Genomic DNA, 11,983 nt, shown 5'->3' on the forward strand with positions numbered 1-11,983 from the left:
GTGGAGTGGAGTTACATTTATTGTAATCTTATTTGTTATTGCTAATTATATCATTTTTAGCATAACAACTTTTACAGTTGGAGGACTTGTGCCTCCCATACAACGTGCTGGGTTAAATATTAATGGTGAGATGAAATATATTAACCTGCACATTGACTGACAGTATGTAAGGCTCCACACATCTATATCCCAAGCTGCACATAGAAGAGGGACCACAGCAGATTCACCATCATATCAATATGAGCAGTTTCGGGCAGATCCTAAAGGAGATTGGGGAGTTTGGTTTGTTCCAGAAACAGTTATTGGCTGTGTTATGCCTCCCCAGCATTTTTGCTGCTTTTGACGGGATTGGTCAGGTATTTACAGGAAAGAGCTTTCCACATCACTGTAACACTGACTGGATCTTGGAGCGTGGACCAAACCTGACCGATGAGAGAAAAAGAAATCTCACCATCCCTGTGAACGAGGATGGAAGATTTGAAAGCTGTAAAATGTTCACACCTGTGGATTTGGATTTGGAAACCATTGAAGTGTATGGGATTAACACTACAACTGGATGTATAGATGGATGGGACTATGAGGCACCTAAAGGTGGTTCCAGCATCATGACAGAAGTAAGCAAGCAAGCGGCTCAGCATCTCTACTAGACTCAAGACTGCTCAAACAGTCCATTAGTTCTCTGTATAAAGACTGTAATACTTTACCATGGTCCTGCTGGCTTTTTTATATACTGTCCCCTTTAAATAGTTCTTTTCTCTTTTTAGTTTGATCTGGTTTGTGACCAGAGTGGTTTGATCGAGGCGTCACAGTCCATCTACATGGCAGGTTTTCTGGTGGGAGTGCTGGCCTTTGGGGCATTGTCTGACAGGTTAGGACCAATAACACATGCAGTTCAATATAAGTGGAGTTTCCATTTCCAGCAAGACTGACTTCTGCAAGTCCGATTTCTGGCCAAACTATTCAGGGGACATCTACCCTACAATTTACCTAGTCAACAGGCGCACATCAAATGATAAACAGTATACAGTACATCTAGATTGTGTCTGTTGAAACTTAACAAACACTCTTTGTCCCATATTTGTAGATTTGGAAGACGCATCGCAGTCTTACTCTGCCTCTCTCTTCTACTAATGTTTGGTATGGGTTCTGCTTTCTCACCGAACATCTACGTTTACATGGTCTTAAAATTTTTCTGTGGGACTTCAGGAGGTGCCATTACACTGAACACATCTGTGATGGGTAAGTAGATCAACATTAGTGCCTAAAAAATGGGTTGACATGGATAGCTTGCATTAGTTTAGGTCCATCAGTCAAAGAAACTTCCCCCTATTAATGGTCAACATAAACCTTAAGGTCATCATAAGTCTGAAAGACTTGAATTGACCATCTTTTTCCACAGTTCCACAAGCTAATGAATGTCAAACTGAGCTGACAACCTCAAAATACAGTTTAACTCCAAAAAAAAAAAAAGGAAACATGGCCTAGAATAAAGTAAAACAAAATCATGAATCATAAAGCACTTATTTGGCAGATTGACCGAAGAATGCAACAAATCAGGATATGATCCTGTAAAAATTGCTGTGGGTGGTGCATTTGTAAAACAATTATGTAGTTGCTAGGCTATTGACTAAATAATCTTGTTATCATTAAAACGAAATGACTCGATATGCGCAATCTTCACTGTCTTACAGGGGTGGAGTGGACTGACCCCTCCAAGGCTGCACTATGCACGAATGTCATCATAATGTTTTATCCTGTTGGACTTATGTTATTGTCTGGCATTGCCTTTTTAATCCACAACTGGAGGATCCTGCAGCTGGTGCTCTTCAGCCCTCTTCTTCTTGTCCTGGGAATCCTGTTCTGGTAAGCAGCCTCTCAGGCTGAAATACTTCCACAAGTTTGTGAAGTACTACTTGCTATTTTTTTTTTTTAATTGTAACTGTTAAATCATACTTTGTGAATTTAAAATTGTGTTCAAATAGGTTTCTCCCAGAGTCAGCTCGCTGGCTGATGACCCACGGCAGGAAGGAGGAGGCACAAAAGGAGATTCAGAGGGCAGCCAGGGTGAACAGGAGGACTGTCCCAGAAGATCTGCTGGACAAGGTAAGCTGCAACAAAGACATGTTGACTTTAACCAAAATATTAAAAAAAATCTCTTTTCTAAAATTGAATTTTTACTTGTTTAGCTTGAGATCGAGGGTACAGTCGAAAGAAGAAACATGTTGGACATCTTCCGAATATCGTATTTGAGAAAACGTTTTCTCATAATGGGCTATAACTGGTGCGTCTTCTTTAATTGAGATAATTGTTAATGCCACTGTCTTTGTCAGTCAGTAAATCATTATATATGAATTACATCATTAATGTGTACTAGTTATATTCTACAGCTAATAGATAACATTTGTCACAACAATCCTGTTAAACTGAAAGCATTTCTCTGACTCTTCAACTCTGATGTAGGTTTTCAACGAGTCTTATGTATTACGGGTTGAGCCTGAATGTTGGCAGTTTTGGCCCAAATATGTACCTCACACAGTTCATCTTTGGTGCTGTCGAAATTCCTGCACTCCTGAGCAGTTTGGCTCTAATTCAACATTTTGGAAGGAGAATATGTCAATCAGGCTTCCTGTTCTTTGGGGGTGCTGCTTGCCTCATGGTCCTTGCTATCCCAAAAGGTATCTTCAAAACCTTGTACATGTTTTTATGATCTAAAAGCAAAAATGTCATGAAAGTGTGGTGTTTTGTGTGCTTTTAAAAAAATATCATTTACCCACCAGATCTTCCTGTGGTGGTAACAATCATAGCTGTACTTGGGAAATTCGCTGCTACTGCCTCTTTCAGCACAGCCTACGTTTACACTGCAGAATTATACCCGACCATTTTAAGGTAATGTGTCAAAAATGATTAGTATATCAGAAAGCTATCTTTAGAAATATTGAGTTTGAAGACTGGATACTATATTCATGATATTAAGCACTAAACGTTTTACATCTTAATTCCTTAAATTCCATTGTTGCACATTAACCATTATGGTTCTGAACAATTAATTAGTCATTTCAAATGACTGAAGTGTAATTATTTATTATTGCCCTATTCATCTGATCTCTTCTTCCCCTTTATTTACATATTTGACTTAATAAAGGTATTCACTACGTGCTTTAGAGATATCTCATAAATACTTAATAATCTAAAAAATCATCTATAAACTTACCTAAATTATGTCAATTCGTGATGAGTCCATTGTGAATTCTTACAGGCAAAACGGCGCAGGTCTAAACTCCATGTGTGCTCGTGTGGCGGGCATCCTCGCTCCATTGGTCAGGCTCCTAGATGTCTACCATCACACCATCCCCATGTTGATATATGGCATCATCCCTATTTTTGCTGGAGGTTTATGTTTGCTACTGCCTGAAACCCTCAATGTTGAACTGCAGGACCACACTGAGCACAAGTGAGTTGAGTATAAATGCTGTATTACAAAAAAATAATAATTGCACTATCTTATCAAGTTGAAATAATTTTATACTATAATACTTTTTTTTGTAATTTTAGGGAACCGATGAATGGATGGACTGCGAACAGATACAGTGCTGAAAAAATTATTCAAGAGCAGAAACTTTAATTTTTTACTAAAAATCATTGTCATAGCTTCTTTTTTTCCTTATTTATAATCGGGTATTAAAACTTTCAACTACAGTTTAGTTGCTTTGATTTTAGTTTAGGATGCAGAAATTAAACTATTTCATCACAGTTACTGAATGTGAAACTTAAGTGAAGGGTTTAATTTTAATGTCACAATCTGTTAGATTATTTTTAGTGTATTTTGGAATGGATGTTTATTAGAAATTGATTCAGTAACATGATTGACTTATTGGACGGTCGCTGACCCAGACAGCGAATCAGACTGCAACATTAGAGATGTCATCGTTTTCAAGACACATGATCAATACAATGCAACGTGGTTCACTGACATACATGTGGAGGGCAAAATGCATTTTGGGATGCGCTCCTAGCCCACTAGCATATTACAGAAACAGAGAATCATTATACAGGACACCGATATTACATTGGACACTGCCCCCTGTCCATAATTCCTATTGGCTGAGCTGATCAACTTGTATATCACGGAAAGTCAGTAAGCATAAAATACATGACTTGAAGACACAGCAAAGTTTCCGGGTCCTTTATCATAATGGGGTCACAAGACAGACAGTCTGGAAAACAAGCCCAAAAGGGCATGCTTGACTTAACTTTTATTGCTGAGTATTTCAAGCTGTATGCTTGCAGGTGTTCATTTGTTGTTGAACATGTGATTCTTTCTGCACAAGAAGCTCTTTTTATGAAAAGTATGGGAAAATAGCTATATAACTAACAATAAATTGACCGGGGCTGACTTATTTTCGCTTTGTTTGTTGAAAGTTTTGGTAAATGGTAAGTTTTAATTTGACGGATTAAGGAGAAACCAAGAATTATTTACACCTTAAGTACTTTTATTACCCGTTTATAATTGTGGCTTTAATACAAAGGACCATTTTATTTTATTTTATTGCATGTTCACCCTGGACTTGCATTGTAATAAGAGCATTGTCCCCCACATTTTAATATTTTGTCCTGATAGTAGGATGCTGTATACAAAATGCTATTACCTCAAACAGAGTTACTGATGAATGCTTAAAAAATGGATCAAATTAATACATGATGATATGGTAATTAATAAAAGCTCACTTGTACTTGCATAGTCACCTAGTAATTGTAATATTTGGACTACATACTTTTCAGTTTTTCATTGAAAATACTGTCTGTACTATCTTCAAGTTTATTGCTTTGTGTTTGAAGCTTTGGAGATAATTTTTTTCTAAATATATGTTCTGTTGTAAATGTGATCATCGTTGCAGTTATTCCTTGCTTACTGCACTTTGAACCTACACGTTTCGCCAAACACCAATCTAAGGTTATCAGATACCTAGGCTTTCTTGTGCCATTGCTAAGCTAAACATAATGATAGATATCAGCATCAATACAAGAACAGTAATAGCAGTAATAAACTCTGTGTGTGTGTGTGTGTGTGTGTGTGTGTGTGTGTGTGTGTGTGTGTGTGTGTGTGTGAATGTGAGTGAGAGAAAGAGAGAGAGAGCATGTAAAGTGTGAAATATGAAGGCAAAGTGTGAGCTGAGAAGATGAACTCCAGCTGTTATATCTGTTACATATATCTTATATCTCTCTCTCTCGTATCATTTTGATATGGAAGGATTGTCTATAATGTAATATTATTATGTTGATCTATTCTGCACACACAACATCTATTCCACGTCTGTCCATCCTGGGAGAGGGGATCTCTCCTCAGTTGCTCTTCCTGAGATTTCTTCTATTCTTTTCCCCATTCAAAGTTTTTTTGGGGGGAAGTTTTTCCTGATTGGCTGTGAGAGTTCAAGGAAGGGGGCTTAAAAATAGAATTATAAATCAACAACAGAAACAAAATGGCGAAACTTCATTGACACTTTATTTAAAACAGGACAATAATACCGCCTCCTCAATGAAAGTCCTGTGTTTGTTTGTCCAATCCACCGCCCCCTCCTGCCCGCCATATACATATTTTCTTGCCCTTCATGCTATGTCATTTAGATATTCATATATTGCAGCGAATGGATATACATTGGAGTTAGTTGCAAGCCTGGTGTGTCTCAGAGTGATGCCAAAGGGTGCCTTCAGTTTAGGTATCACACAAAGCTACTCTGTATTTCCACCCCCTCTGAAGCACAACGTTGTATTCTCTTATTCCCCAACCTCTTGTCTTCTTCTCTTGTTTGTACACAATAATTTAGTAAGTCCAATTTACATGGACTTCATACAATTTTCTGGAAAAATAGTTTTTGCTTTAATTGCATGGTAACAGGGATTTGACAGAATGCATTTGCATGAATGCAAAGCTTTATCTGAATCATGTTTCGTGTGTAAATGATTTAACAAATACTTTTAGTTAATATCTGAGACATATTTTTGCCTTTGCAGAGGTTTAGATTATTCAGTTATGAAATACTGTTTATATATGAAATTTTACATTTGTATATTTGTCATAAAATCATTTGTTTTATCTGGTCTCAATGCTTTTGAGATTCAGCTTGAAATACATTTTTGTTCTCTGACTGTACTCTGAGTCTCTGACTCTGCCTGACCTTGTTTTTCCCTGTTTTAGGATCTATAATGGATCCGTTAGTGATGGTAGTCTGTGTGGATTTTATGACTTTTTAAGATGAGATGAGGCGAGTACAGTTAAATATATTGTCATTGTCGGTGTTATTGTTTGTTTTATTATTTTATCCACACCACTTTTTTTTTTTTTTTAGGGCAGCGTAACTACTGCTTTTCCCCACTGTAAGATGACCTCCATCCAGTGCCATATCACACTCACAAGAGTGCTGGGTTAAATATTAATTGGTCAGGTTAAATAGAATCTATAACTGATAGTGCTTAAAGGTTAGCATGACTGTCTCCCACACTGCACTTTGATGAGGGACCTAAATGCAAATTTAGTCACATATCAATATGAGCACCTTTGGACAGATCCTAAAGGAGATTGGGGAGTTTGGTTTGTTCCAGAAACAGTTATTGGCTGTGTTATGCATCACAAGCCTGTTTGCTGCTTTTGATGTGATCGGTCAGGTATTTACAGGAATGAGCTTTCCACATCACTGTAACACTGACTGGATCTTGGAGCGTGGACCAAACCTGACCGATGAGAGAAAAAGAAATCTCACCATCCCTGTGAACGAGGATGGAAGATTTGAAAGCTGTAAAATGTTCACACCTGTGGATTTGGATTTGGAAACTATTGAAGTGTATGGGATTAACACTACAACTGGATGTAGAGATGGATGGGACTATGAGGCACCTTTAGGAGCTTCCAGCATCATGTCAGAGGTAAGCAAGTGAACAGCTCAGGGTCCCTATAGACTCAAAACCCAAATGGTTGCTCACATTGTCCCTCAGGAGACTGTAATTCTCTGCAATGGCCCTGTTGTCTTTCTCTGATACACTCATTTCCTTTGTCTGTCTGAAACATCATTTTCTCTTTTCAGTTCAATCTGGTTTGTGACAAGAGTGGTTTGGTTGAGGCAACACAGTCCATCTACATGGCAGGTTTTCTGGTTGGAGCGCTGGCGTTTGGGGCAATTTCTGACAGGTGAGGACCAATAACACATGCACCTCCACCTCCTGTCCAATGTTTGTTCTTAATAGTTTTAATTTTTTTCAGACTGTTAGATCTACATTTATTTGTTGATATTGCCTGATTCTGCATTTGTTTTTGTAATCCATTTTGAGGTGAGATTCTCTCATAAGACTCGAGGGGTTTTCTGCATCTCACCTGCATATCTGCTTCTGTTTTGTTGTTTTTCTGCTCTTTTGTTTTTACTGTGCAAAATAAATATATAAAAATAAATAAATAGACTTAAGGGAATTTTGGTTTCACAGTCAACATTTGCATGTTAGCCTGCAGCTGAGTTGTGGGTATCACCCAACCCTTTCTTATTCTGACGATCATTGCATCAATAACGGCAGCTTGGTCAGGTGTACTTTTTTTTTTAGTTCGGGTGGGTAGAGCTTATCAAGTGGCATTTACATTAAAGCCAGGACCCAAGGTTTACTTGCATATATTATATATGACACGCAAATAGAGAATGATAAACAGTGTATGCAGTAGATTCACTTTGTGTTTTGATAAAACAAAACAAATGCTCTTTCTTCTCTGTTTGTAGGTTTGGGCGACGCTTTGCAATCTTACTCTGCCTCTCTCTCGTACTATTGTTTAATCTGGGTGCTGCTCTCTCACCAAATATCTATGTTTACATGGTCATTAAGTTTTTCTGTGGGATGTCAGGAGGTGTCATCATTATGAACACATCTGTGATGGGTAAGTACACTGTTCATCTATGACTGAAGACACTCAGTATCCCTTTATACAGAGATGGTGCCATAAAGCTGTCCCTTTGTTGGCATCTTTTGTATTCTTACATATAACCAAATGACAATGGCATCATTCTGCTCCAGTTTGTGATTTTAAATTGAGTGCCGACACTGCAGAACCAAAAGAGCTGTGATGGACCTGACATGAAGCACAAAAGCATCCGCCTGTAGTGTTACATAAAGCACACCAGTAGATTCTGATACTGAAGTTATCATATAATTTCGCTTTGATTTTGGCATAAGATATCGACGCCAAAAGCACAGGATGGCGCAGCCGGATCTAACCTTTCGCTGTTTTATTACATGCTGTTGGTCTGCTTGATGGCACCTGTCATAGCAGTATGATATGTAGACGGGTGGCATCAGTTGGCTGGAAAAAACCTGTCGTGGCCGTGTGATATGCCACTGGACAGTGTAAGGGGTGCAAGGCTCCCTATCGAGTGGGCTGTAGGGGTAGTGGATGGGTCTGGAAAACCCTGGTCTTTCACTCGCAAGGTTGGTGCTCACTTCCCGTCTGAACGTAGAGCCAAACTATTTTTTCCTAACCCTAACCAATTGTTTCTGTTGACTAAATCTATCCACCAGTGCCTTTGTACCTTAATTCTAACCACATGCTTTTATTGACATCCCGGCATTGGTAGCAGCATCCTGTACTTCCTGTCCTGTTGGCTGTCCTGTTTATACAGACACAATTTTGGCATTGTTACTACCTGCCATGGTGGCTTGAAAGTGAGACAAAAGTTCCCCTGTTCCAAAATTATACCTTATCTGCAGAACAGCGAGGCGGCATAGTGGTGTGATATGCCCGCCTTGAACAGGCAGCGTAATCTTTGGTTGATAAGTCACCTCTGTAGATCATCTGCATATAAAGTAACAGTGACAGACATGAATTGACCATCTTTCTATCTTTCGCTATCTTGACAATCAGTAACCTAAATTTCAGATAACATGAATGTGATATTGAGGTGGCAAAATTAAGTCATTTTCTGAATTTTCAATCCAATATTAAATGTGAAACCAATGACTGTAGAATATTGACCAAAGCATGAAAATAATCATGTTATGACCCTTAAAACATGGTTGTGGGTAGTGCATTTGGAAACTTTCATAAAAGTGCAGAGCCACTGTTACCAGAAAAATTATATAACTCAATATCAGTAATCATCACTGTTTTATAGGGGTAGAGTGGACTACTTCATCTAAGGCTGCTCTTTCCACAATGTTCATCATACTGGTCTTTGCTGTTGGACTGATGCTGTTGTCTGGCATTGCCTATTTAATCCGCAACTGGAGGATCCTGCAGTTGGTGCTCTTCAGCCCTCTTCTCCTTGTTCTGGGAATCTTGTACTGGTCAGCAGCCTCTCAAACAATAAAGCTCTCACAAGTTAATAAAGTCCTACACACCAAAACACCAGAGATGTTTTGATTGTAACAGCTCAATCATACTCTGATTTTTTCCCATAGGTTTCTCCCAGAGTCAGCTCGCTGGCTGATGACCCACGGCAGGAAGGAGGAGGCACAAAAGGAGATTCAGAGGGCAGCCAGGGTGAACAGGAGGACTGTCCCAGAAGATCTGCTGGACAAGGTAAGCTGCAACAAAGACATGTTGACTTTAACCAAAATATATTAAAGCTCTCTTTGATATGTGCACATTTTCTAAAACTTTCCTTTTACTTGTGTAGCTTGAGATCGAGGGTAAAGTGGAAAGTAGAAACATGTTGGACATCTTCCGAATATCGTATTTGAGGAAATGTACTCTCATAATGGGCTATAACTGGTGCGTCTTCTTTGACTGAAATAATTGTTAATGCCACTGTATTTGTCTGTCAGTGAATCATTATACATAAAATACATCGGTAATGTTTAGCTGTGATATGCTACAGCTAATAGCAGACATTTGTCACAGCAAGTCTATTTAACTGAAAATAACTCTCTGACTCTCCAACTCTGATTTCAGGTTTTCATCAAGTCTTATGTATTATGGGTTGAGCCTGAATGTTGGCAATTTTGGTCTGAATATCTACCTCACACAGCTCATATTTGGTGCTGTCGAAATTCCTGCAAACCTGAGCGGTTTGGCTCTAATTCAACATTTTGGAAGGAGAATATGTCAATCAGGCTTACTATTCTTTGGGGGTGCTGCTTGCCTCGTGGTCCTTGCTATCCCAAAAGGTATTTTCAAAACCTCAGATATGTCTATTATCTAAGATCATTGGTGTCAATTTTTCTATGATTACCTGAAAGGTACAGTGCATGTTTTTCTCATACATTATTTTCCCATCAGATCTTCCTGTGGTGGTAACTATCATAGCTGTACTGGGAAAATTTGCTGCCACTGCCTCTTTCAGCACAGCCTACGTTTACACTCCAGAGTTATACCCAACTATTTTAAGGTAATGTCACTCCTTCTGTTAATGCTTGTGTCGATTTCATGAAAAAATCTTATATCCAGAGATGCAATCATTAATCCAGAGATTAATCATTAAAAATGTATCTATAAAATTACCAAAATTATCAAATTAGTGTGTGATTCCTGATGAGTTTATTGTCAACTCATTTTTTTTTTTTTTTAGGCAAAATGGCTTTGGTGTAAACTCCATGTGTGCTCGTGTGGCGGGCATCCTCGCTCCTCTGGTCAGGCTCCTGGACGTCTACCATCACACCATCCCCATGCTCATATACGGCATCATTCCCATTTTTGCTGCAGGTTTCTGTTTACTACTGCCTGAAACCCTCAATGTTGAACTGCAGGATAACACTGAGCTCAAGTGAGTTGAGTATTAATGCTGAATTTTGAAAAAACAAAACAAAAACCACATATTCAAATTACTATAAATTATGATAAAATAATTAAATATATTCATAATTCTTCTTTTTTAATTTTAGGAAACCAGTAAATGGAACTTCTGGGAGCAAATACAGTGATGAACACATTACCGAAGAGCACAGTCTTTAAGTTTTTACTGAAATCATAATCAAATTTTCATAGGTTAATATTTCATTCAGTTCAGGATCAAAGGAATGATCAAGCATGAAGTGTAAAACATTATTAAAGGATTTTAACTTAAAGTTAGACTCTCTACTGAAATGAATTAGCTTTCGTTCATTTTATAGCTGGAAGTTTTTTGGGAATTCATTTATTTTAAAAAAATGATTGTGTTTAATTTGTCAAATCAACTTCAGTGCTGTTCCCAAAGTACAATGCAGTATATATATGCATATCTACACACACCCACACACACATTTATATATATATATATAAAGGTCAGATAATGTCGACCACATGACTTGCAGACGGAGCCGCTAAGGTGAAGCAAAGTTTATGATTTGTTTGACCTTGTTTGAACTAACATTTACTGCTGTTTGTGATATACTTCACGTAACTTGCTAACTACATTAACTTTACATGATTCAATATGATATTCTTTTTTTTCTGTTTCTGATAAGAGTAAAACAGTAAATGGACCTACAGGGAATAGATATAGAGCAATCAAATTACTGAAGACCAAATATTTTTAATCTGTATTGAAATCATTTTTTCCCTCCTCATTCATAATCACGTGTGAAAGCTGTCAACTCCGACTTTTGTTGATTTACTTTAAGTTTTGCATGGATTTGTGAAACTGTTCAATTATTCTCAACTGTCAAACATTACTGAGTGATTTAATTTTATTTCATTTTAGTTTTGCAACTTGTTAAATATTAGTACTGGTGCATTTTAAGGCTGGAAGTTTGTTAAGATGAAATTAAATGATGCAAAACGTCAAGTGAATTATATTTTGTTTGTAAATAATTTTGTTTGCTTTCAGTGTGTTTAAAACTTATTTTGCTCCTTTTACTTTTAGATAATTTGTTAACTAAACATTTTATATGCTGAAGTTTCCATATTTGTATTTGTTATTAAATCAGTTGAGTTGAGGTTAGCTAAGTTCAATGTATTGTTATTGTCTGTGTTATTACTCATTTTATTATTTTATCTATCCCAACTTTAACTGGTGGTGGAGCTGTTGTTTCCTGCTCA

At 37.6% G+C, this 11,983-nt stretch overlaps 2 protein-coding genes across 2 annotated transcripts; both read left to right on the forward strand.

The window, feature by feature from the left end:
• Nucleotides 1–40: 40 nt before the first annotated feature.
• LOC121966691 (solute carrier family 22 member 13-like) lies at nt 41–4,876 on the forward strand. The gene is made up of 10 exons (XM_088071868.1): nt 41–614; nt 765–868; nt 1,085–1,239; nt 1,692–1,863; nt 1,983–2,103; nt 2,187–2,281; nt 2,461–2,675; nt 2,778–2,886; nt 3,257–3,451; nt 3,553–4,876. Exons 1-10 carry the CDS (start codon nt 240–242, stop codon nt 3,620–3,622), a joined length of 1,611 nt encoding a protein of 536 aa, XP_087927994.1. The 5' UTR covers nt 41–239; the 3' UTR covers nt 3,623–4,876.
• A 1,652-nt stretch (nt 4,877–6,528) lies between these two features.
• Nucleotides 6,529–11,840, forward strand: LOC148186045 (solute carrier family 22 member 13-like). Its single transcript, XM_088071870.1, has 10 exons — nt 6,529–6,918; nt 7,077–7,180; nt 7,755–7,909; nt 9,141–9,312; nt 9,427–9,547; nt 9,645–9,739; nt 9,920–10,134; nt 10,247–10,355; nt 10,536–10,730; nt 10,849–11,840. Exons 1-10 carry the CDS (start codon nt 6,544–6,546, stop codon nt 10,916–10,918), a joined length of 1,611 nt encoding a protein of 536 aa, XP_087927996.1. The 5' UTR covers nt 6,529–6,543; the 3' UTR covers nt 10,919–11,840.
• The last annotated feature ends 143 nt before the right edge of the window (nt 11,841–11,983 follow it).

The sequence above is a fragment of the Plectropomus leopardus genome, chromosome 21 (genome assembly GCF_026936395.1).
Source record: "Plectropomus leopardus strain MGB_pleo_1.0 chromosome 21, ASM2693639v1, whole genome shotgun sequence".
Taxonomy (NCBI): domain Eukaryota; kingdom Metazoa; phylum Chordata; class Actinopteri; order Perciformes; family Serranidae; genus Plectropomus; species Plectropomus leopardus.